Source organism: Dipteris shenzhenensis, chromosome 9, assembly GCF_047967505.1.
Source record: "Dipteris shenzhenensis isolate YYH24624 ecotype China chromosome 9, Dip_SZ_1.0, whole genome shotgun sequence".
NCBI classification, from domain to species: Eukaryota; Viridiplantae; Streptophyta; class Polypodiopsida; order Gleicheniales; family Dipteridaceae; genus Dipteris; species Dipteris shenzhenensis.
The window spans coordinates 37,709,694-37,730,454 of record NC_141604.1 but is presented as its reverse complement, the minus strand read 5'-3'; the positions used below and the strand labels follow the sequence as shown (position 1 = coordinate 37,730,454).

The 20,761-nt window shown below is 43.2% G+C and overlaps 1 protein-coding gene across 5 annotated transcripts in view; it reads left to right on the top strand.

The window, feature by feature from the left end:
• Positions 1–20,761, top strand: part of LOC147898598 (kinesin-like protein KIN-12F) — a 46,322-nt gene that overhangs the window by 23,347 nt on the left and 2,214 nt on the right. For 2 of the 5 annotated variants that reach the window (XR_015541577.1, XM_087379631.1), the window contains exons 17-26: positions 11,240–11,309; positions 11,433–11,498; positions 11,735–11,814; positions 11,908–11,989; positions 13,283–19,390; positions 19,483–19,590; positions 19,792–19,943; positions 20,028–20,115; positions 20,216–20,290; positions 20,416–20,649. Coding sequence is in view for 4 of the 5 variants with exons in the window: in XM_087379631.1 (XP_087235757.1) it covers positions 11,240–11,309; positions 11,433–11,498; positions 11,735–11,814; positions 11,908–11,989; positions 13,283–19,390; positions 19,483–19,590; positions 19,792–19,943; positions 20,028–20,115; positions 20,216–20,290; positions 20,416–20,649 (7,063 nt within the window). In the remaining variant the exon portion in view is untranslated. Of the gene's footprint in view, positions 1–11,239; positions 11,310–11,432; positions 11,499–11,734; positions 11,815–11,907; positions 11,990–13,282; positions 19,391–19,482; positions 19,591–19,791; positions 19,944–20,027; positions 20,116–20,215; positions 20,322–20,415; positions 20,650–20,761 lie in introns of those variants that run through there. The other 3 variants (XM_087379633.1, XM_087379634.1, XM_087379635.1) reach the window with 3 other exon arrangements.

Here is a 20,761-nt window from a genome sequence, read left to right as displayed (position 1 = left end):
TTAGAATAGGCACACCCTTTGGCACCAAGCACCACCCTACAAAAGGGTACCTAGAGAGCCTAAAAAGGGCAACCAGCCCTAAACCTAAGGCCCAACTCAAGACTAACCTTATGTTCAAGTAACCCAGCCTTTAATTTTTGGGAAAAGCAATGCCTAAGAGTTATTGCAGCCTTCGTAAATCGGTTTTTGGCATCTCGTAAGTCGTGCCTGCTGTTCTGTACAGTCTATTCATGTCGATTCTGCCCCTCCCTTGCCGATTTCTTCTTGCCATCCCACGCCAAGCTTGCTTGCCAGCCCACGCCAAGCCCACTTCAAGCTTGCCGTTTTTTGTTTGCAGCCTTGTGCTCAGCCTTTGGCGGCCTTCCATAGTCACGCCAATCATGCCCTTAGCCTTCTATTTGTTTGCCAGCCTCTGCTCAGCCATGGATGCGTTTCATCGCCGTGAAGAGTGACAGCCTGATGCCCATCTCTGCACAGCCTGCTAGATCTCTTCACCTCGCCATCTCAACCTGTGAACAGAGGCCTTGTTTTTCAGCAAATTCCCTCAGCCAGTCTCTCTTGTACAAGAAAACCTCGCCTCTACACAACAGATCGAGATCTTGTGTGGTTCGTGATTTTGGTAGCAACATCTTTTTGCCCACAACCGGACGGTTTCGTCGCTGAATCGCCTCCCTCTACAGCAAACCCTAATTTGAAATTTGTAGTGTGACATCAGGACCTCCTTCAACTCGCAATTCATGCTGTACTTTTTCCAGCCCGAAGCCCATCGTTGGTACACGCTTTTCAGCACAGTCGGGTAGATCAAATCTCTGCCAGGTGGATTCTTTCCATTCTATTTCTAAGGATTCTCTTTCATATTGTTATTTGACGCTCATTATCAAATTACAAAAAATGAAAGCCGCCTCCTTAAAGCATGGAAACCCCTGGTAATTCCCCAGTCCCTTCAAGGACACCTCAGGCATCATCTATCACACAATATCGTGTTCAGATTGCACAACAAGTCTATTTCGGAGCTTTTGCATCATGGGTCTTCTGTGTCACGTGTCCTTCCAGTGACTTGGACCACATCCTATACCTTCTGCGTGAGGCACCTCAATTACATTACTTCCTCAGCACAGTCCAGGTTGTGTTCCATGAGACACGTAGATACCCAAAACCCGATATTCCTCACGAGTTTGCTGTCCATCTTTGGAGAGACGTTTACCCCTCAGCTTGAGCTTCTCCAGGGTACTCTCCACCTTTTTCAGCTCCTAGATATCCTCCTGTACAGGTTACGTTCCCCAAGATAGTATTTATACTCTGAAGGCACTCCTTCTCTTGGATATCCTCCACTCTTGACAGTAGCTCCTTATCCCTTCTCAGATCCGTGGACTCTGCAACCTACCCCTGTACTCTCACGAGCAGTAACACCCACTTCGGCATCACCAGTGCTATCTCAGACAGGACCCCCTTTATCAGATTTCCACGGGTGGTTCCATCCTGCTCGCCTGCCCTCTCCAACATGAGCAACCTCAGGGAGCAGCCTGGATCTTCTTCCAGGAATGGTACAAACTAGAGCGCAGGCTCGTGCTCTTCTCACAGGGACCTCAGATATGTCGCAACGCTCGCGTGCAACCTCTCCGGAGATAAGCGACTCAAGTCCAAAAAAGCCCCCTGAAGTCAACTTACAAGGCGAAGCACTACTTCAACTTCAAATTTCCTAGCTTCAGGACAACATCTTCGACTTGGTTCAGAAAGTCCAAAAACTCTAAGATTCTCGCAGTACCACACATACAAAGGATGACGTGATGCCACCGGACGACTATGTGGACTCGTTTCCACATGAAGTAGAAAACACTCAACTCCGTGCCCTCTATCGCTTACTCCAAGCTTCCAAAACTAAAAGACTTGACATTAAACTTTCGGAAGCCTACACTGGTTAACGAAATTGCCAAACAGTTGACCAGAGGCTCGTAAAACTGCGCATGTACTTTGATACTGTTGACCTCACTGAAGGCAAAAAGATTTCCTCGGTAGCCTCCCTCCTCAAGGATAAAGCTTTCCTATGGTGGCAACGACGCTTAAAGGATGGCAAAAGTGTGTTAACTTGGGAATGTTTTGAACACGTGCTCTGTAAGCAGTTCATACTTGCCAATGCGGACTTCCAAGCACGTTCAAAACTCCGACAGTTGGAGCAAACAAGCTCCTTGTTTTCCTACATCTCTCAGTTTACCACATTGGTGCTGGAGATTGATGGTTTAATTGATGATGATTGCCTTAATGCTTTCATCTCAGGCCTAAACCCCTCGTTATGCATTGATGTCCTCAAAGTAAACATCACCACCACAGCTGGCGCTATTGCTTACGCAGAGCGTATTACAGATTTCCAAAACAAAGGGAAGCTAAGTACTAATAGAACACAGAACTCTACTATGGTCAAAGGTGCTCGCCCTCAAGATAATCCCAAGTTTAGAATAAACTCAGGTAATCAAGGTCAATGACAGTCTCAAGATCCCTACAAGTCTTAGAAATCGTATGTTGGATTCCAACAGAAGCGCTTCTTCAAGGATCACGCCTCTTCTTCTGCACAAAGTCATCATTGTCATTTCCAACATAAAGGTGCCGCCATTGACGAGAAGAACAACTCCAGCACAAAACAACTTTGTACCATCTGTACAGGCATCTGTACAGGCGACCATAGATGGTTCGATTGTCCCAAGTGACCAAAGCAAAATTTCAATATGGAACCTAGTACCCCAACACAAGACAAGAAAGGCAAAGTTGTTTGAATGGCAAATATCGTCTACATAAGCCTTGCCAGCAACCTCGAACCTTTCCTGGCCACTCAAGTACTTTGTGTCCAAGGATGGATTCGTGGAACAATGGTCACTATCCTCATCTCAGTGGCTGCTCTCATAACTTCCTAGCTAGTTCTATGGTTGACAAACTTCGGTTGACCACCAGTCGTAGTCCCGTGGACTATCAGATTGAACTCGCAAATGGAACTACCTTCTTGTGCAACACCAGGATCAAAAACTTGTCTTTTCGCATCCAACATTATACGGACAAGTTGAACTTTGACATCATGTCTCTTTCTTGGTACGATGTCATACTTGGAGAACAGTGGCTCTATGACTATGATCCATCAATCGGTTTTCGCAGCCATACTATCCAGTTTGTCCACCAGGGAAAACTTATCGAGCTAACTAGTTCTAGGGACTCTCCTTCAACCCGAGTCGCCTTTGTTCTACAAGTAAAGAAGTGGGTTCATAAATGTCAAGTAAAGACTTCACTTTTGTTGGTTACGGCAATAGACGAGACACCAACAAAGGATCAGTCTGAATATCTCAACCAACCTTTTTTTCAAGCCCTACTTGGATATTTTTCCACATGAATTGCCAAAGTAGTTACCACCTCAACGACCAGTGGATCACCCAATCGAACTTATTTCCAGCAGTAATCCACCGTCGAAACCGCCTTATTGGGTTTCTTACACTCAAAATGAAGAAATCCAAAGATAGGTGACTAAACTACTCAACAAAGGTCACATTCGGCCTAGTCGTAGCCCTTTCGGATCTCCTGTACTACTTGTGGGAAAAAAGAATAAGTCAATGCGCCTCTTCATTGACTACCGAGTCCTCAACAAGCTCACTATAAAAAACAAGTATCCCTTGTCTCGCATTGATGATCTCTTCGATTAACTTCTACACGCAACACAATTCTCAAAGATTGATCTTCGTTCATGTTACATCAAATTCGCATACGAGAAGGCGATGAGTACAAGAGAGCTTTTCGAACAAAGTATGGACATTTGAATGTTTGGTCATGACTTTTGGGTTAAACAATGCCCCGGCCACATTCATGACACTAATGAACGACATCTTTAGGCCTTTCTTCGATAAGTTCGTCATCATTTATCTCGATGACATCCTCGTTTTTAGCAGATTCCTACATGAGCATAAACAACATCTTCACTAAGTTTTTGAAGTTCTCCGCGCAAATTCTCTCTACATCAACGTTGAGAAGAGTGAGTTCTTCAAGGCTCAACTTGAATATTTGGGACATGTTATTTCAGCTCAAGGCATCTCTGTGGATCCCAAGAAGGTCGAGGTAATCCGAAACTGGCCTACTCCTAAGAATGTTCATGAAGTCTGCTCTTTTCTCAGATTGGCAAATTTCTACCATACAAAGGTCTATCAGTTTTTCGAAATCGTAGCTCCTATGTTTGAATTATTGAAAAGCACAACAGTTTTTTAGTGGCTTCTCGAAATAGAGTATAGTTTTCAACAACTCAAGCAAGCACTCACTACCACACCAGTTATGGCTATTGTTGACCCAAACCTTCCATTTGAGGTCATGATCGATGCTTCCGACATCGCTACAGCAGCAGTCTTGATGCAAGAAGGCAAAGTTATCGCTTTTGATAGCCATAAACATTTCGATATCCAAGCCCGATACCCGGTTAATGATAAGGAGTTTCTTGCCGTTGTACATGCTTATCGCTCTTAGAAACATTATCTCATGGGAGTCGACTCGGTGGTCAAGATAAACCATCACTCTCTAAAGTATATCTTTATTGAACCAGTCATGAACGCTCGACAAACACGTTGGGTTGAGTTTTTGGCCAACTTTCACATGACCATTGAGTACATTTCAGGACTACGCAATGTAGTCGCAGATGCTCTCAGCAGGTTAACTCTGGCATTAGCTATGGTAATCTCTACATTATCTGTGGATGTGCCGAATTCATTCAAAGGGAAGTATTTCGATGATAAAGACTTCGGCATAGCAGTACAAGTTCTTTCAAAAGATCAAAAGATCAAACCATCCGTAAGTCTAAGATATAGAGAAAGAAATATTTGTATTGCTTGAGTGTCTGTAGTGTGTCATCCATACAGTTGGGCCTCTCTTATATAGAGAGTGAAGAGTCACACATGAAAAGGTGTGTACTCCAAAGTGTATGTGCATGAAGAGGTGTGTACCCCTTGTGAAGGGTGTGACCCTTGATGAGAGAGTACATTACAATGGGAGTGTCTCTTCAATAGAATGTTTTTTGTGAAGGGTCGTGCCTCATAGGAAGTGTCCCATCGAAAGGGCATACCCTTCCACAAGTGTCCATTCATCAAACCATCCATAAGTCTAAGAGATAGAGAAAGTATTTTCAGAATGTATCGTGATATTTTCTACATCAGTTCATTATCTCCACCAAGGTCTTATTTCTTACTGTTTCACTATGAGCCAAGCATGCATAGACCAATCTTGAGATTTCCAATACACAAACTTGTCATTAATCCTTCAAAAATCCATGCCAACAAAGCTTGTGATAGACATTAACTCCAATCAGATAACCTTGGTGACCTAAGATACATCTTCTTTGTATGATGTGTCCATTCCATCCCAAGCTCAAAACATCATTCTTGGTACAACTAATCAAGGAATAATTCTGCATATTAATGCATTACCTTGCAGCAAGAGCAAAAGTATCCCAAACAGCCATAGCCTTTTGAACATTGTCTCTTTGAGCCTTTAGGAACGTGAAAGAATCATCTACCATTGCTTGGTGGATCATCTGATAAGCTCTTTGTTGGATGAAAGGTGGCAGTTGCAAAATCCCCTTGCTTTTTTAAGCCCTTAGCTGAGCTGGGAATTAGCTCAAACTCAGGGTGGAAAAAAAGAGAGGAAAGACTAGGCTAGGGGCTAGGTAGTGGTAGTTGCGATTGTAGGGGGTTATGGTAGTTGCGACTGTAAAATGGAAGGGGGCGGACTTGGAACATAATGACCCGAATGAAGAGATTACAAGGGGAGAGTGCGAGGTTGAGCAAAACGGGAGAAATGTTGTGCAAGCTTGAGCTAGAGAAGCGCTTAGTGCCCTAGACGGAAGCGATTGAACATATTGCTTGAGCATGAGGAAGTGCCTAAGTGATTTTGCACGTGCGCGCGCACACACACACATATATCGGAGAGTGTGTGTGTGTGTAGAGAGAGAGAGAGAGAGAGAGAGAGAGAGAGAGAGAGAGAGAGAGTTTGTGATCTGTCGATGGTGACCTGTGGCATCAGTCCATGTTGCTCTCTGGCTTGTCGCATCGATGTGTCTCTCCGTCGACGCATCTCAAGTGGGTAGAGTCCAACACAGACATGATTGTGAAAATTTATCAGGCGTGTGAGTGAATCAAAGCCATGTCCCTCTTGAAAGAGGTAGTGATATCATCCTCGGATCTCATAGTAGACTAGACAGACACGTAGAAAATGCTCCTCCATCTTGATCTCCTCCATCTGTCATAGTGTGCAAGTCCTTTGCTCTTTGGGTATGCTTGTAGCTCTCCCTACCTCAATCGGCAGCTGATGTGATGAGACTTGTAATTGACCAATGGCGATCCTTAGTGCATGTGAAATTCTGCTGTCCTCGAGATAGAGGTCTGATGACAAGATTGTGCTCTGAGATCCTCAAGAAGTGATCATGGTAAAATGGGATCTTGGTGGAGAACTCCTCTCCTCCCCTAGCCCTAGATGTATGGAGCTGTTGGAGGGGGTTCAACCGCATGATACGGTTGATCTCATCTCGTGGGATCATCTTGAGTGGTGCATCCAGACTGTATTGAAAGGGGGAAGTCTGTCCATCTGAATGATGTGACTACCAAACCACGTGGATATCCGTGCGTACCATGCCGTATCAACACCACTCTCTGCTAGCCGTTTGGAGGACTCTAATGCTAACCTCGGTCCTCTCCACTGAGAGAGAGAGAGAGAGAGAGAGAGAGAGAGAGAGAGAGAGAGAGAGTTTTTTAATGTCCATGGGAGACCAACCGGTCTGTGGAACAACAAAAGAATCATTTAGTACATCTGTTGAGGAAGGGCACATTGCAACTCCCACGGAGTGCAAAAAGCAACTCCAATTATTTAGGAGACCTATATAATATTCTGAAGATCATGAACGGACATACATCAGTTTAAGACTGAGAGTCTTTTGTTTTAAATTTAAACTCTTTAATGATTGCTATGTTTTCATGATATACTGCCTATTTTTCATTCTTTCAAGCCTCTCATACTTTTTTTTTTTTTTTGGGGCAAAAAGAGACTTCTATTAAGTATTAAAGAAAACAGTTAGAGCAAGCTTCATACAGGATACACCATGCAATGCATGAGAAGCTCAAAAGCCAAAAAGAAAGGATTGGGGTTGATAGTGCCATCTAAATCTTGTAGAACCCTTTGAGAAAAAGGGAGAACCCCTCCAAACTCGTAGAAATACAATCCTCTTAGAAGAGGTTGCCCGTGAAGAGCGCTGCATGCTAGCCCAAATGGCTATCAAACTATGAACCGTGTCAGTCTAAATACCCATGAACACCTGTGAAGGGTATATCTGGGTGCCATACAGGGCCATTGTACATGTGGCTCTCCAAATGTGCCAAGAGGAAATGCTAGCTAGAATCTCCCAGGAAGTGTCCATTGAAGCATGAGAAGCTGTGAAGGGAGTAAATGGTGCATCTTGAAGAGAAAAGGTCTCTATCACCTGCCTGCGGATCGAGAGTGCCCAAGAAGAAGGCTCACCCTAAAAAAACATCTGGGGCCCAATAAGGGATAACCAGGCGACCGAGCCTCAAGTCATGAAGAAAGGGGAGGTATTAAAAATGCTGAGTATTCGAGCAACCCCTTTCCAAACAGTCCTCGCCTGAGTGCAGTCCCAAAGGCAATGTCGCATTGACTCCTCTATAGAATGACAACGAGGGCAAGTAGGATCAACCCCAAATCGTGATCTCCACAGGTTCACTGCAATCCCTCCATGAATAGAAAGCCAAAAGAAAAGAGTGATCTTTCTATTTCCGAGGGATTTTCAGAGCCTCCTTTAGAAGTTCCTATGCAAATCTGCGGTGATGAAGAAGCTGTCCCAATGGGGGGCTCTAGAGGGAAACCCCTACTGCTCAACTGAAATCTCCAGGCATTACCAACCGTGAAACAAAAGAAGGGAATCCCCCTCTCTCAGTGCCCATGATCTATCCACTCCCACTCTCCTGGGTCCCACTGTAAGCACCTGATAGGTGCACCTCCATATAACCATAATCTCCAAGATCCCAGGGCCAAGAGCAGAGGGTCGGGATCTAAATACCATTGCAAGCCCGCTCCATGATCCACAAAGACAGCAATCTTGACAGGCTGAAAGGCAACCTCTAGAAGAATATCATCTGTGGATCTAGAAAGTATACCCCCATCCCCGACGTCAAAGACAAGTGCATTCTCCCCAACACCTCCAAGAGCGATCACCTGAAGAGGAACTGTTGTCCTTAAGAAAGCTTCCATCCAAGTGGCAGAAGTAATAGGCATATCAACTGTCCAGTGCATCGGGATGGTTCCATCTATTTGCTGAATCTTGCGTGCTACTCCTTTGAGGTGACTCACGGACTGTAGTCTCTGATTCTCAGGTAGCTTGATAAATGCTTTCCAAGTGCCTACTATGAAGGCGGGGCCTCTCTCCCATCTAGACCACTGCATGTAATGCGAAGTGCCTAGTGGTTTGGCATGCTCATCAAGAATACTGTCATTCCAAATGACCGGTTGCTTATCAATCTCTTCGAGGGTAGAGGGTGGAACCTTGCGAAGTGTGTTCTTGAAGCTGCCCCAAGGTTTCAGGATGGCAGCCATGAGAGGAGATGCAGGAGATCTGAGAGGGGCGGAAATCAAAATCCAACGAGGGCTGTCCACCCAATCATCTCCCAAGGTAGGTGTCTGAATGCGTCCAAAAAAGAAGTCCTTCCAAGGTTCCTGCTCAGGCATGAGACCCCTCACCACCACCTTACAAAGCAATGCCTTGCGTTGCAGGTCAGGGTCAATGATATTAAGGCCCCCTTTACACGTAGGGAGAATAATGGTCTCCCAGGCCACCCTCGCTGCAACATATGCCATGCCATCGAGTCCACTCCATAAAAAACTTTGACTGAGCTCCAGAAGAGAAGCTGTCAAGGTCAAGTTTTTTCTGGGGTAAATTGTTGTGCTAGAGGGATGCCCAACGCTACCTGGCATCCCAAATATCTTAGAGGAACACCCCTCTGAATCCAGCAGAAGCCAATGTCAACTCCCCAGCTTGGAGTGTCCTCATCATTGATCCAAAAGCCAAAGGATTTATGCCAGTGAATGTGTGCTCTTGCAGCTGAGCAAAAGATATCCAAGGCTGTCCGGAAAGCATCTTGTGACTGCGAGGAGGCCTCAATAAAAATGGCAATGTCATCAACCAACTCATAGTCCAGAAGCTCCTACTCTTGTCTCAAGGGCAATCTCAGCCCATATAAACCAGCTTGAGATCTAATAAAGTTACTCATAGCTTCAGCCACAAAAAGAAAAAGGAAGGGGGCTAAAGGGCATCCCTGACGGACTGATCTGGAAATTTGAAACTTGTCACTCCTTATCCTTCCAGTCAAAACCTGGCTGTGGGCTGATCTGTAAAGGGAGGCCACCCCTTTAATCCATGCATCTGAAAATCCGAATCGTAGAAGAGTGCCCTCAAGAAAACCCCAATCTACTCTGTCATAGGATTTCTGAAAGTCCAAGAGTAGAATTGCCAGCCTCTGCCATCTCTGCATAGCCCACTCTGAGGCTTCCCAAAAGGAAAAGATGTTATCAAATATGCTCGTGCCATGCACAAAGCTTGTCTGAGTATCATGGATGAGGTTTGGAAGAAGGGGTTGCAATCTGATGCTGATCGCCTTGGCCTCTTGCCACCTTTCGGGATAAGGTGTATAAGTCCCTCGGTGACTGAGTCAGGCATCTCACCTGAGTCCCAAATGCCCTGCAGGGCTGAAGTAATATGATCACCTATCATATCCCAAAAGGCCATAAAAAAAGATGCAGTAAGACCATATGAACCAGGGCACTTGCCCTTATGAAAGGCAGAGAGAGCAGTACTGAATTCTAAGTTGGTAAATCGTGCATCAAGTGAGCATATCATCTCTGGTGTGACCAACACAGGTAAACGTTGCCAAACCGCATCTCTAGCCAGATCTCTGGCTTGTGTGTTAGGGTCTTCAGAAAGAAGGGAGGCATAAAAATCTGTTGCTAAGTGCATGATGGTATCTAGATGAGACTGCAAAACCTCGTCAGAGTCAATAAGCTGCCTGACACTCTCTCTACTATGTTTGGGACCAAGTGCAGAGAAAAAATGTTTATTGACTCTCCCTCCCATCTATATCCAAAAAGACTCTTGTGCATGGAAGGCATACTTTGCTCTCCGATCTAGCAATGTCTGCAAGTGAGCCCTTGTTGCAGCACTTGGATTCAAGCATTTGAGGGTTGTTTTCGCTCCTCCCTCTGCAGGGCTGTCAATTGCCGGCGGATATCGATCTCCCGCCTGAGTACCTCACCTTGCCTAGTACTAGCGACAGAATGATAAAAGTCGTTGATACTGGCAAGTGTTGTGGCCACATGTGAAGGTGCAACCACCCCCCTTGGATGTGAGAAACCCAGATCTCCAAGATTGCCTCTGTGAGAGTATCATTAAGGCATCGGGGATCTTGATAGATACTGGAAGATCGTCCTCTCAGATAGGGCTCTGAGATGGACAAAACTATTGGAAAATGGTCGGAGGTGGAAACACCAGGTGCAATGCAAATTGTCCCCCCTCTATCAAGAGCCCAGTCATCCACATAGAATTTGTCAATCCGAGCATGGATAGGCATTTACACCCTATGGTTTGACCACGAAAACAAGAGTGACTGAGACTGAATATGAAATGCATCATTTGACCAAACATCTTTGCCATTGAATCTGAACAAGAAGGCATCCCAAGCTTCTCTCTCAAGGGAGTGAATACCACCTTCTCTTCCCTCTTGCTTATCGGATGGTGCCTCAACCATGTTGAAGTCACTTCTAATAATCCAAGAATCTGCAATGTCAATTTGAGCATGGATAGGCATCTGCACCCTACGGTTCGACCAGGAAAACAAGAGTGATTGAGACTGAATATGAAATGCATCATTTGACCAAACATCTCTGCCATTGAATCTGAACAAGAAGGCATCCCAAGCTGCTCTCTCAAGGGAGTGAATGCCACCTTCTCTTCCCCCTTTCTTATCAGATGGTGCCTCAATCATGTTGAAGTCACCTCCAATAATCCAAGAATCTGCAATGTCAGCCCATGAGAGCAACTCTCTCCAAAAAGAACACTAGCCTTCATCTAAAGTTGTTGAACCTATGTTTTCTTAAACGAGAGAGAGAGAGAGAGAGAGAGAGAGAGAGAGAGAGAGAGATTGAACCTATGTTTTCTTAAACTAAAAAGGTACCAAGATTTCTATGATGGAGGTGAACGTGAATCATTGTTGCTTGAAATTTCTAGCTTACGAGATCAGGTAAGTTTTAAGCTTATGCATTGGAGATCTAGTTTGACGGTTATCTTGTTTTACTTGGATGCCTAGCTACAGTTTTGGTACCAGTTCTAGAGCCCCTTATGTTTTGCATCGATTATATTGTAGCTATTGGAATATGTTGAAGCAAAGCTTAGAGGAGAGCAACATGCGCTGGAGGAGACACGCGCCCAGGTCTGATTCAGGATGTAGTATAAACTCTGTCAAGGTTGTCAAACACCTTTGCTTTGTAGATTTTGATGCCATTGTTTGGTAATGTCAAAGAAGAAACAGTCAGCACATGACCAAGCCATGACCAAGCTGAGCTGTGCCAGGAAATTTTATTGTTTATGTTGGAGACTTTGTTGTCCTCATTTGGACTGAATGCATCTTATTTAGTTTGCTTAGACCGTTATGGTTGCCTACTGCAGGTAGCAAACAGTCAAGCAGAGGTTGAGGATAGCAGTGCGAATGTGAATGCTTTCATTGATGCTAATGAGAAGATGTCAAGGTTACTTTTTTCCCCAGTTATGCTTATTAGAGGTACTACCATGTGCTCAATTGTGCCAACTGATTAATGCCCTGCTTCTGTCTATCTTTGCAGGGAAATCGAAGAGCTCAAACTACAAATTCATGGTCTGAAAGCAACTTGTACTGATCAGCAAACGGAACTGGAAATGTGGAGAGTGAGAACCTTCGACTTGCATTACTTCCCTGATTTGATTGGATGTTTGCTGTCCTCTTATAAGCTGGAAAATTTGTATTCTAATTTCTCATTATTACTATCTCTATAGAATCTGTGGTCTAAAGCTAAAGACTGTGGTCTAAAGCTAAAGAGGCTTTAAGACTAGGGTGGCATTTAGTTTCATTTTTTGGCCATCTACATTGTGTTCTCCTTTTGGGTATTGATTGCTTCTTTTGTGTTGTTGCTTCATGACAATGCCTTGGCTGCTTCGTCACCTTGGCATTGCTTTTGTTGAAATTTAGAGTCCATCAGAGAAATTGCGGAGTCTAAACGGTGCATTTGATGGGATTCATGATGTTTGATTTGTGTGGACAATTCATATCTCATCCCATTTTGCAACTTAGGAAGGTGTAGCAACGCAATGATGCTCTAATCTTAAAGATCTGTACACAAACTTATGATAGATGCATGGAAACAATCCACACATGAAGATGTTGGTAAGCATGCTTCATCTCATGGAACACCCTTTGGGCATATTGGGATATTTTGTGAAGGAAACTATGTATTGACTTCACCTAACGTACTGTGGTTAAGGGCCTTTAATTTGTCACTTTGGGAGAGAGGGTACACATCAACCATTAAAGAAAATGAGTATTTGAACTCCCCACCTGCCCTACTTCACACATCAGCCTCACCATTAAAAGTGCCCCTTGTTCCCTTTCCCTCAATGATCCCCTCCCCTCATGTTAGATTAGTTGCTCCCTCCCCTCACTTTTTCCACCGCCTCTCTTGCCCTCCCCAACAATTTATAGAAATTTGCATTTTTGTGTGACATAGGGGACATATCTTGTGGTTTGCTTATATTTTAACTTTCAAATTGTCAAATTGCTGAAATTGAGTTTTTGAATTGCTTGTATATAGCTTGTGATTTGTAAAATATCAACCCTTGCGAAGACGTAGATTTTTAATTTTGCAGGGTAGGATAGCTTAAGTGCTTTTCTTCTTTGGGAGAAACCTTGAAAGCTATTCTTGAATTCAGAAGTCATCACACAAACAGCCAGACGCAGATGCACATGCACACACACCCCCACCACCCAGATCCCACACACATGCATGTGTATGCGTGCACACACACACCCACACACACGCACATGTGTATGCTGACTTGTTTGCATGCATGGATATATGTGCAAGTTCATATGCATGAGCACCTTTTTATTTAATAAGGCAGAGTAATTGTTATAACCTTCTATCTTGATGTCTTAATTCTTTCCTTATTGTTTTCTGTTTGTAGAAAAACAAGGAAGCTGTGGAGACGGAAGACAAAAAGAAAAACCTTGAATCTAACCTCAAGATCAAGCTTAAAGCAGCGAAGAAGGCACTTGAGGACTTGCAACAACTCAACAAGAAAATGCAGTGCGATCAGGAAGTTCTCAAAGCTGTTGAGCTTGAAAAGGATCTTGTTCAAGCGGATGCTGAAATGGAAACAACAGCGGCCATCACCTTGTTACAATCAGAAATTTCAAGTCTGTGTGAAGCTCAGGCAATGACTAAACAACGAGAAGCAACTGTTGAAGAAAGAGCAATGCAGCTCACAAAGGAGTTGAGGAATCTTCAGTTGAAGTTTAATGATCTGCTTGAGGAAAATACACGTTTGGCTAAGCTGTATGATGTTACAATGAAGGAAAAAGATATGGAAATCTTTGGGTTAACACAGGACTGGGACATGGCAGCAACAAAGTTGATCCAATGCCTTTCTGAAGGCAATCAAGCCTTAGATGATGCTACTCAGGAAATTGAAAGCATAACAGAGGAGTGCTTTCACACAGACAGGTCCGAAGGTTTTGAAGTACATGTTATTGATGAGAGAGAGAAGGTTGAAGTTTTGCAGAAAAGACTCTTACATGCACAGACACTGGCCAAGAAGACTGAGAACAAGGTGAAGATTTTAAGTGAGGCCACTTTAGCAATTGCTGAGGTTCAGAGACAAGAAAGGATAGATATGCAGAAGGATTTAGAAGACTTGAGCTTGGTTGCTCAGGATAAAACCTGCTGCATTGGTCTGCTGAAGGATGAGTTAGGACGTCATAAAATGAAAGCACTGGAGGGAGAGAAGATGGTGCTTGCTACCTTTATAGTTATAAATAGGCTTTCTGACAACTGCAGTGAACTTTCTAAGGAGAAGAGCAGGATACAGAAAATTGCAGATGATGCTACGTCATTAGTCATAGAACGGGAAAATGAAGTGCTTTGCTTGCAACAGCAAAATGAAACCAGTCAGGCAGTTCTAGAGGAGTTGAAGTGCAATCTTTACCTTGCAGAACAATCTCTGGAAAAAGCTTTAAATGATTCTCAACAGCTTCAGAGTGAGATACAGGATAAAGAAAGTCTTATTCAGACTCTACAATGTCATCTTCAGGCTGTTACTGCTGACAAGAATAAAGATCTTGAGTTGTTGAAACAAAATAGTGAGACTATCACGAATAGCTTTCAGCACAAATTGATAGTGGCAGAGGAAGAAATTCAAGCGCTCAGGTTGAAAGCTGAAACAATTGAAAATGAAATTTGCAATCTCTTTGTTGATCTAAAATCCGAGACAAACAACTGGGCAGAAGAGAAGACACTCATGCTAGTCGAGAACCAGCTACTTCAATCTCTTATCGGGTTCCAAGAGAATCTAGTAGAGGAAGAATTGCGAAAGAATCGGGCAATACTGGAAGCAAAACAGGGTGAGTTTTTGAAGCAATTGGCAGCACTTGAAACAGAAAAGCGTGCTTCTGAAATCCAAAAAAGTGAACTTGGAAAGCAGGCAAGAAAGGCATTGGATAGGATATCTGAACAAGAGACAGCCATGATAATAGCTCAAAATGACTTTTGTGACTTGCAGGTGAAGCTAGCTGCTGCAGAATCCAAACTCTCAGCCATTTCGATGGAACTCAGCAATTGTGAAACAGAGCGGATGTGTGAGACCTCAGCACTTAAGAAGGCAATTGATGAATTGAATTCGATCGTGGTGACAAAGGAGGAAGAAATTGATTCTTTGCATGCCCACATTCAAGCATTAGGTTCCATTACTGAGAAGCTTTATGCCAATGAGGAGAACACTATGGAGAAAATCTCAAACATGGGCCAGAAAACTCTGATTCTTCTACAGATGGAGAACGTCTACAGTAGTGAAGTAATCGCTGAGCTTGACAAGGCTTATTCTGAAGATGTACTGAAGCTTCAAAGCAGAAAAGAGGACATAGAGAGGATTATGGTGCAGTTGCAGAGCTATCTTCAGAAGGAGAGCTGGTTAGAGTCAGAGGTACAGCTTCTTAACATAAAACTTGCTGAAAAGGAGGTCATGATAGCGGAGCTTCAGAGCTTGGAGAGATCGGTACATGCATCTCACAAGAAGAATTGCCAGTTAGAGACAGAGAAGCTCAACTTGATGGAGGCAGTAAGGAAGGAAAAGGCTCTTGTTTCTCAACTGAGTGATGAGGTGAAAAAGAAGAACAATGATGTAGTTGATTTGCGTTTGGCACACTCTGAAGTTAAAGCAGAGTGTGCACTGCTCAATGGACGGTTACAAGAGTTCTCTAAGATAATAGAGCAACTGGAATTGGACAAGATAGGCTTGGTAAATGGCATACAGACAGAGAGGAGTCTTGTGCATGGTGAGTTGCAGGCAGCTCATCAGAGTGTGGAAAATTTGAGCTCCCTGCTTGAGCAAACTGAAAAGGACTTGACAGGGAGGTGCACTTTGCTTGAGCAGAAAAATGAACAGATGCAAGAAGCAAGCTTAAAGATTAAACATTTAGAAATGGAGCAAGCAAGCTTGTTGAAGGAGGTTGATAGCCAGAAAACCCTTATTGTAGAAGTTCAGACAGAGCTTCGCAAGGTGCACACACATGTTTTTGATTCTGCAAGGCAAGTCACAGAGTGCTGGGCTGGGGAAAAGGTTATAATGCTTGTAGAGTTAGAGCTAATGAAACACTGTTTTGATTGTCAAGGAGACCAGCTACAGGAAGATCTTCTGTCATCTCAGTCACTTCTGGAAATTGTGCAGAAAAACTATTGTGAACAAGTTAACACTTTGACAAAACAGGCTAATTTGATGATGGACATGATTAATAAACAGGATTCTGTTATTGGGGAACTTACTGAGGAGCTTCAGCAATGTCATGGGCATCTACAAAAATCACAATTGGAAGTAAAAGAGATTGAGCAGAGGTGTGCTCACGTTTCTGTCAATTTGGAAAATGGGGCTGAGGATTGTGCTGGTGGAAAGATGGCTGGGATGATTGAGACAGAGATAATGAAAGAGGTGCTAGGGGGGCATGCCAAAGTTTTACAGGAAGGTCTATTGGTTAGCCAATCAAGCCTTGAAACCATTACACACGATCTAAATGAAAAAGTCAGCCTTTTGCAAATTGAGAATGACAACTTCAGAAGAGAGAACTCCGAACAGCAGGCTCTGATAGTGCAACTAAGAGAACAATTTGGGCAGTACATTAGGTTCTTAAAACAGGCTGAATTACAAGCAAATGAAATGAAGCAGAGGTGCTCTAATATGTTTGCAAATTCTTTTTATGGGGAAAATGAACTGGCCAGAGACACGTCACTTGCAAATGTTGGGATGGAGCCACTAAAAGCGGAGGACAGCTGTTTCAGAGTTCAGAATAGTGACCAAGAGAGCTTTTCACAGCACCTTGTAGATGAGCTTTTGCATTGCAATAGCCATTTAGAAATGCTAGAGCAGCAATCAGAACAAGCAGGGCAAATGCTTGCACATTTATTTCAGAATTTGGAGAATGCAATTGAAGAACTGGCTAATGACAAAACTGTTTCCCTTTTTGAGTTGCAAGTGTCAAGAGAACTGCTTGCGTATTGGGACGACTTAGCGCATGTAGAACTGATAGCAGGAGAACAGCTTCAGGAATGTCATAGGAAGCTTAGCTGCTTAGAGTTAGAGAATGCTAATTTGACTAGACAGGTAGAGCTATTTTTGGTTGATATTAAACAAAATGGAAACACAGCGCAGGGACTTATGACGGAGCTGCAAAGCTGTAGAGAGGAGATCAATCAAGCCAATGCAGATAAAAAAGCCTTAAATCAACGAATTACAGAGTATGAATTTCTTGTACAGCAGATAAGGGATGAACTTTATCAGAGCCATACTGACAACGCTGAGATCAAGTCATGCCATGAAGAAGACATGAAGGATGTTTCTAACCAGTTACAGAGCTTGAGGGATCAACTAAAGGAATGCCATGACAAGGCTGGACATTTAGAGAAGGAAAGGGCAAGCTTAGTGGAAGAGAGAAATCTACAAGAGAATCTTTGTGCACAACTAAGGCTAGAGCTTGAGTCTAGTAAAGGAGACATCAGGGAAATAAAGTTACATGCTGAGGAACACATGGAAGGCAACCTTAAACCTTCCCAGGATTTAAGTCCAGAGTTAGAGCAAGCTTTGACAATGGTTTCAAATTTGAAAAAAGAGCAGATAGCATTGGAGTATAAGATAGAGCAGCAGGATCTTCAGATTTCTTCATTGCAATCTGAACTTCAGCAGACACGCAAAAGCCTCACCGAAATGGAACATCTGCATTCATCGTGTGCAGAGGAGCTTCAGCAAAAGAATATTGATATTGAAAGCACTACTCAAAGTCTAAATCAAGAAAGGAACCGAAGTTGGGAGGAAATATTAAAGAAAGAATCTACCATTCACACACTTCATGCACAGCTTAGTCAACTTTCTGAAACGGTAGAAAAGCTTAACAATAACAGCAGGGATGATCTTGAGCAGTTGCAGACCAAAGATTTGGAAATCAGGAAGCTGTATGCACAAAACCAGCACTCCTTTGAAAAGATCTCCCTCATGGAGCAGAAAGAGAATCAGTTAGAAAAGGAACTGGAAATGAAAATAGATCTGCTTAAAGAAGAATATGAGCAGAAAATGGTGGTGCTCCATTCCAATGAAGCAAATAAGTCCCTTGCTAGAGATTTAGAGCTTGGAGAACTCGTTGCTCAGCTCAATTATATGCAAACCAAGGTGGAAAAGTTGGAGATGCACAAGCTGGAGCTGAAGGCAGAGGTGGACAGAAAAATGAGAGACATGGATATACTGCGGCATGAACTGCAGGAGAGTTGTGACATTGTTGCTGAAATGAGAGGTGTCCATTCTAAAACCCTCACGGAGCTCCTTAGCAGGGAACATGAGATAGGGGAGCTGTCTACACAAGTGGAGCTATTGTGCAGGAAGGAATCGCAACTGGCTAAAGAAAAGGCCTATTTACAGGATGAGAAACAAAGGCTTGAAGTAGTGGTGGAAAGATGGCAACAACAGGTTCAGCAGCAACAAGAGACTATAACTCTGTTGAGAGGGGGACATCACAAAGCCATGGAGTTGATGGAAGCTGTCAATAATTTTGAAAGTAAGATTCTAGATCTTTATAATAAGATTGAAAAAAGCTCGGATTTCATTTCAAAGGAACTAGGAGATGGGACATGGTTCGCCTCTTATAAAGGATGTGAGCAGGTTTTCTCTGAGATAGCAACACTCCTTGAAGCTTGTTGGGACTTGAGAGAAGATCGTATAAAAACTCTTGAAGATTTAAAACACAAGGAAGTTGAAACAGATGATTGGCAGCACCAAGACATCATGGATGGTTCAAAGGCAACCCCCGAAGGCTCAAGAGAAGTGATGGAAGGTCTAGGCGAGCATGAAGTGAAATTGACAGGCCTGCAAAAGAAAATACAGAAAATTAGTGAATGGCTTTCCAATGAATTAGGACATGATACAAGTGTTGCCTTCACTAAAGGATGCGAGCTTGTCCTTGTTCAAGTTGAAAAGGAAGTGCAAAGCTGTCGGGAGCACGTATGCTTGGCCTGGAAAAGGGTTGAAGAGGTGCAGGCTGAGAAAAAGATGGTTGAGGATGAGCTTGAGAGAAAGAAACATGTGATAAAGGGATTGCAGTTTGACCTCACCTTATTACAGGAATCAGCCTCTGTAGAAAAGGACAGGAAAGATGAAGCAAATGATCAGCGTCACGATAGCTCATGTGGTGTGAATGAAATGATAGCTTTAGAGATGACAAGAAAGGTTTCCCTACAAGAGACTGAAAATCTACAGCTCAAATCCCAGATTGAGGAATTGGTTTTGAGAAATAGTCTTTTTGAAGAAGATTTGGAAGAAAAACGGCATACAATTGAGGGGCTGGAAATGGAGTTGCTCCAAATGAGTTCTCTAGTTGAGCAGAAAATTGCATACTCCCTTGACAGCCTGAATGGTGATTTGGATCTGGCGGTACAAGAGAAAGATCAGCTCCATGCAGAGCTGGTTGTTTTGAATGAGCAGCTGGAGATGGCACAACAACTTGCTGAAGAATATGAGGCTGTTGCCATGGAAGCTCGCCAAGTAAGATTAATCAGAGTAGTAAGCGTGTTTTATATGTTGAATGAGCAAGCTTTTTGATTGTTTCTATATTTAGTGTCATGATTTTGATGCAGGTTGCGGAAACGAGTAAGACTCATGCTGAACAAAAAGAAGAGGAAGCAAAGCTTTTGGAGCGATCTGTAGAAGAACTAGAGAGCACAGTAAATGCTTTAGAAACACAAGTATGCCTTGAAAACCTCTTGATGTGTGTCAGTGTGACACAGAGGCAGAGAGAGAGAGAGAGAGAGAGAGAGAGAGAGAGAGAGTTTTAGGGTAGCTCTGAACATTTTAAATCTTTGTGCTGTATAGAGACCTATTATTGTTTTCTTCTGCTAGTCAACTGTGATCTCAGACTTTCTCAGTAGAATATTGCTATTAATCAGGTGGGTATTGTAAAGCGTGATGCGGAGAGGCAAAGGCTAATGAGGGAAGACATCGAGATGGAATTGCAAGCATTGAGGCATCAGACGTCTGAAATGGAGGCTAAACAATCAGAAAGTGAGGTGCAACACGGCCTTTTGGAAGATAAGCAAAGGTATGGGTTCTGAGCAGGGGAGGTGTGTTTCTCTTTTTTGTTTATCTTCTGAATTGTAATGTGAGTGCCAATTTTGCACCTCAGAGGTCATAAGGTCATGGGAATGCAGTTGTTGGAGGCTGAAAATAAAATTCAGAGTCTTGAGAGGCAGGTGGCTGAAAAAGATGAGCAGGTCTACCTTGTGCCTCCATGTGATATTCTTAATTATTGTGCATTTCCATGCATCCTATTGAAGTTGTCTCATTAAGCACACTATTTACATCCCCTTGCAGATCAAGAATTGTAAAGCTCATATTTCAGAGCTTAGTCTTGCAGCAGACAGGCAGGCTTCTGAACACCATCAGAAGGTAGCCACTAGAGCCAGCTTGATACTTCCTGGTATTATAACTGCTGTTATAGCGAGCTTTGGTTTTGTTGATTACAATTGTATTTTTAAAAGTAAAGAACCAATGATCTTTTTTCATATTGTTAGTTAAGAGCCTTGGAAAGCATGGTTGAGCAAGTAAGGGTCGAACAAAAGTGTAGTGCAGCCAATTCCAAGCTGGCTGAAAAGAGCGTTGTCAAGCCCAGGGGGTCAGGTTCACCGTTCAAATGCATTGGTTCAGGATTAACACACCAGATAAATTCGGAACTGGATGAAGAGCTGAGCACCAATAGGCAAAAAATAGAAGAACTTGAGTCTCTTGCTTCATCCAGGCAAAAAGAGGTCAGCTTGTTCTCTGAGTCTTCATGAGAAGTTCTAGGCAAACAGGATTTGAACTGCGTTATGAGTGTCTCAGATACTCTAGTTTTACAGTTTAGTAATCTGCTGGTGAAAA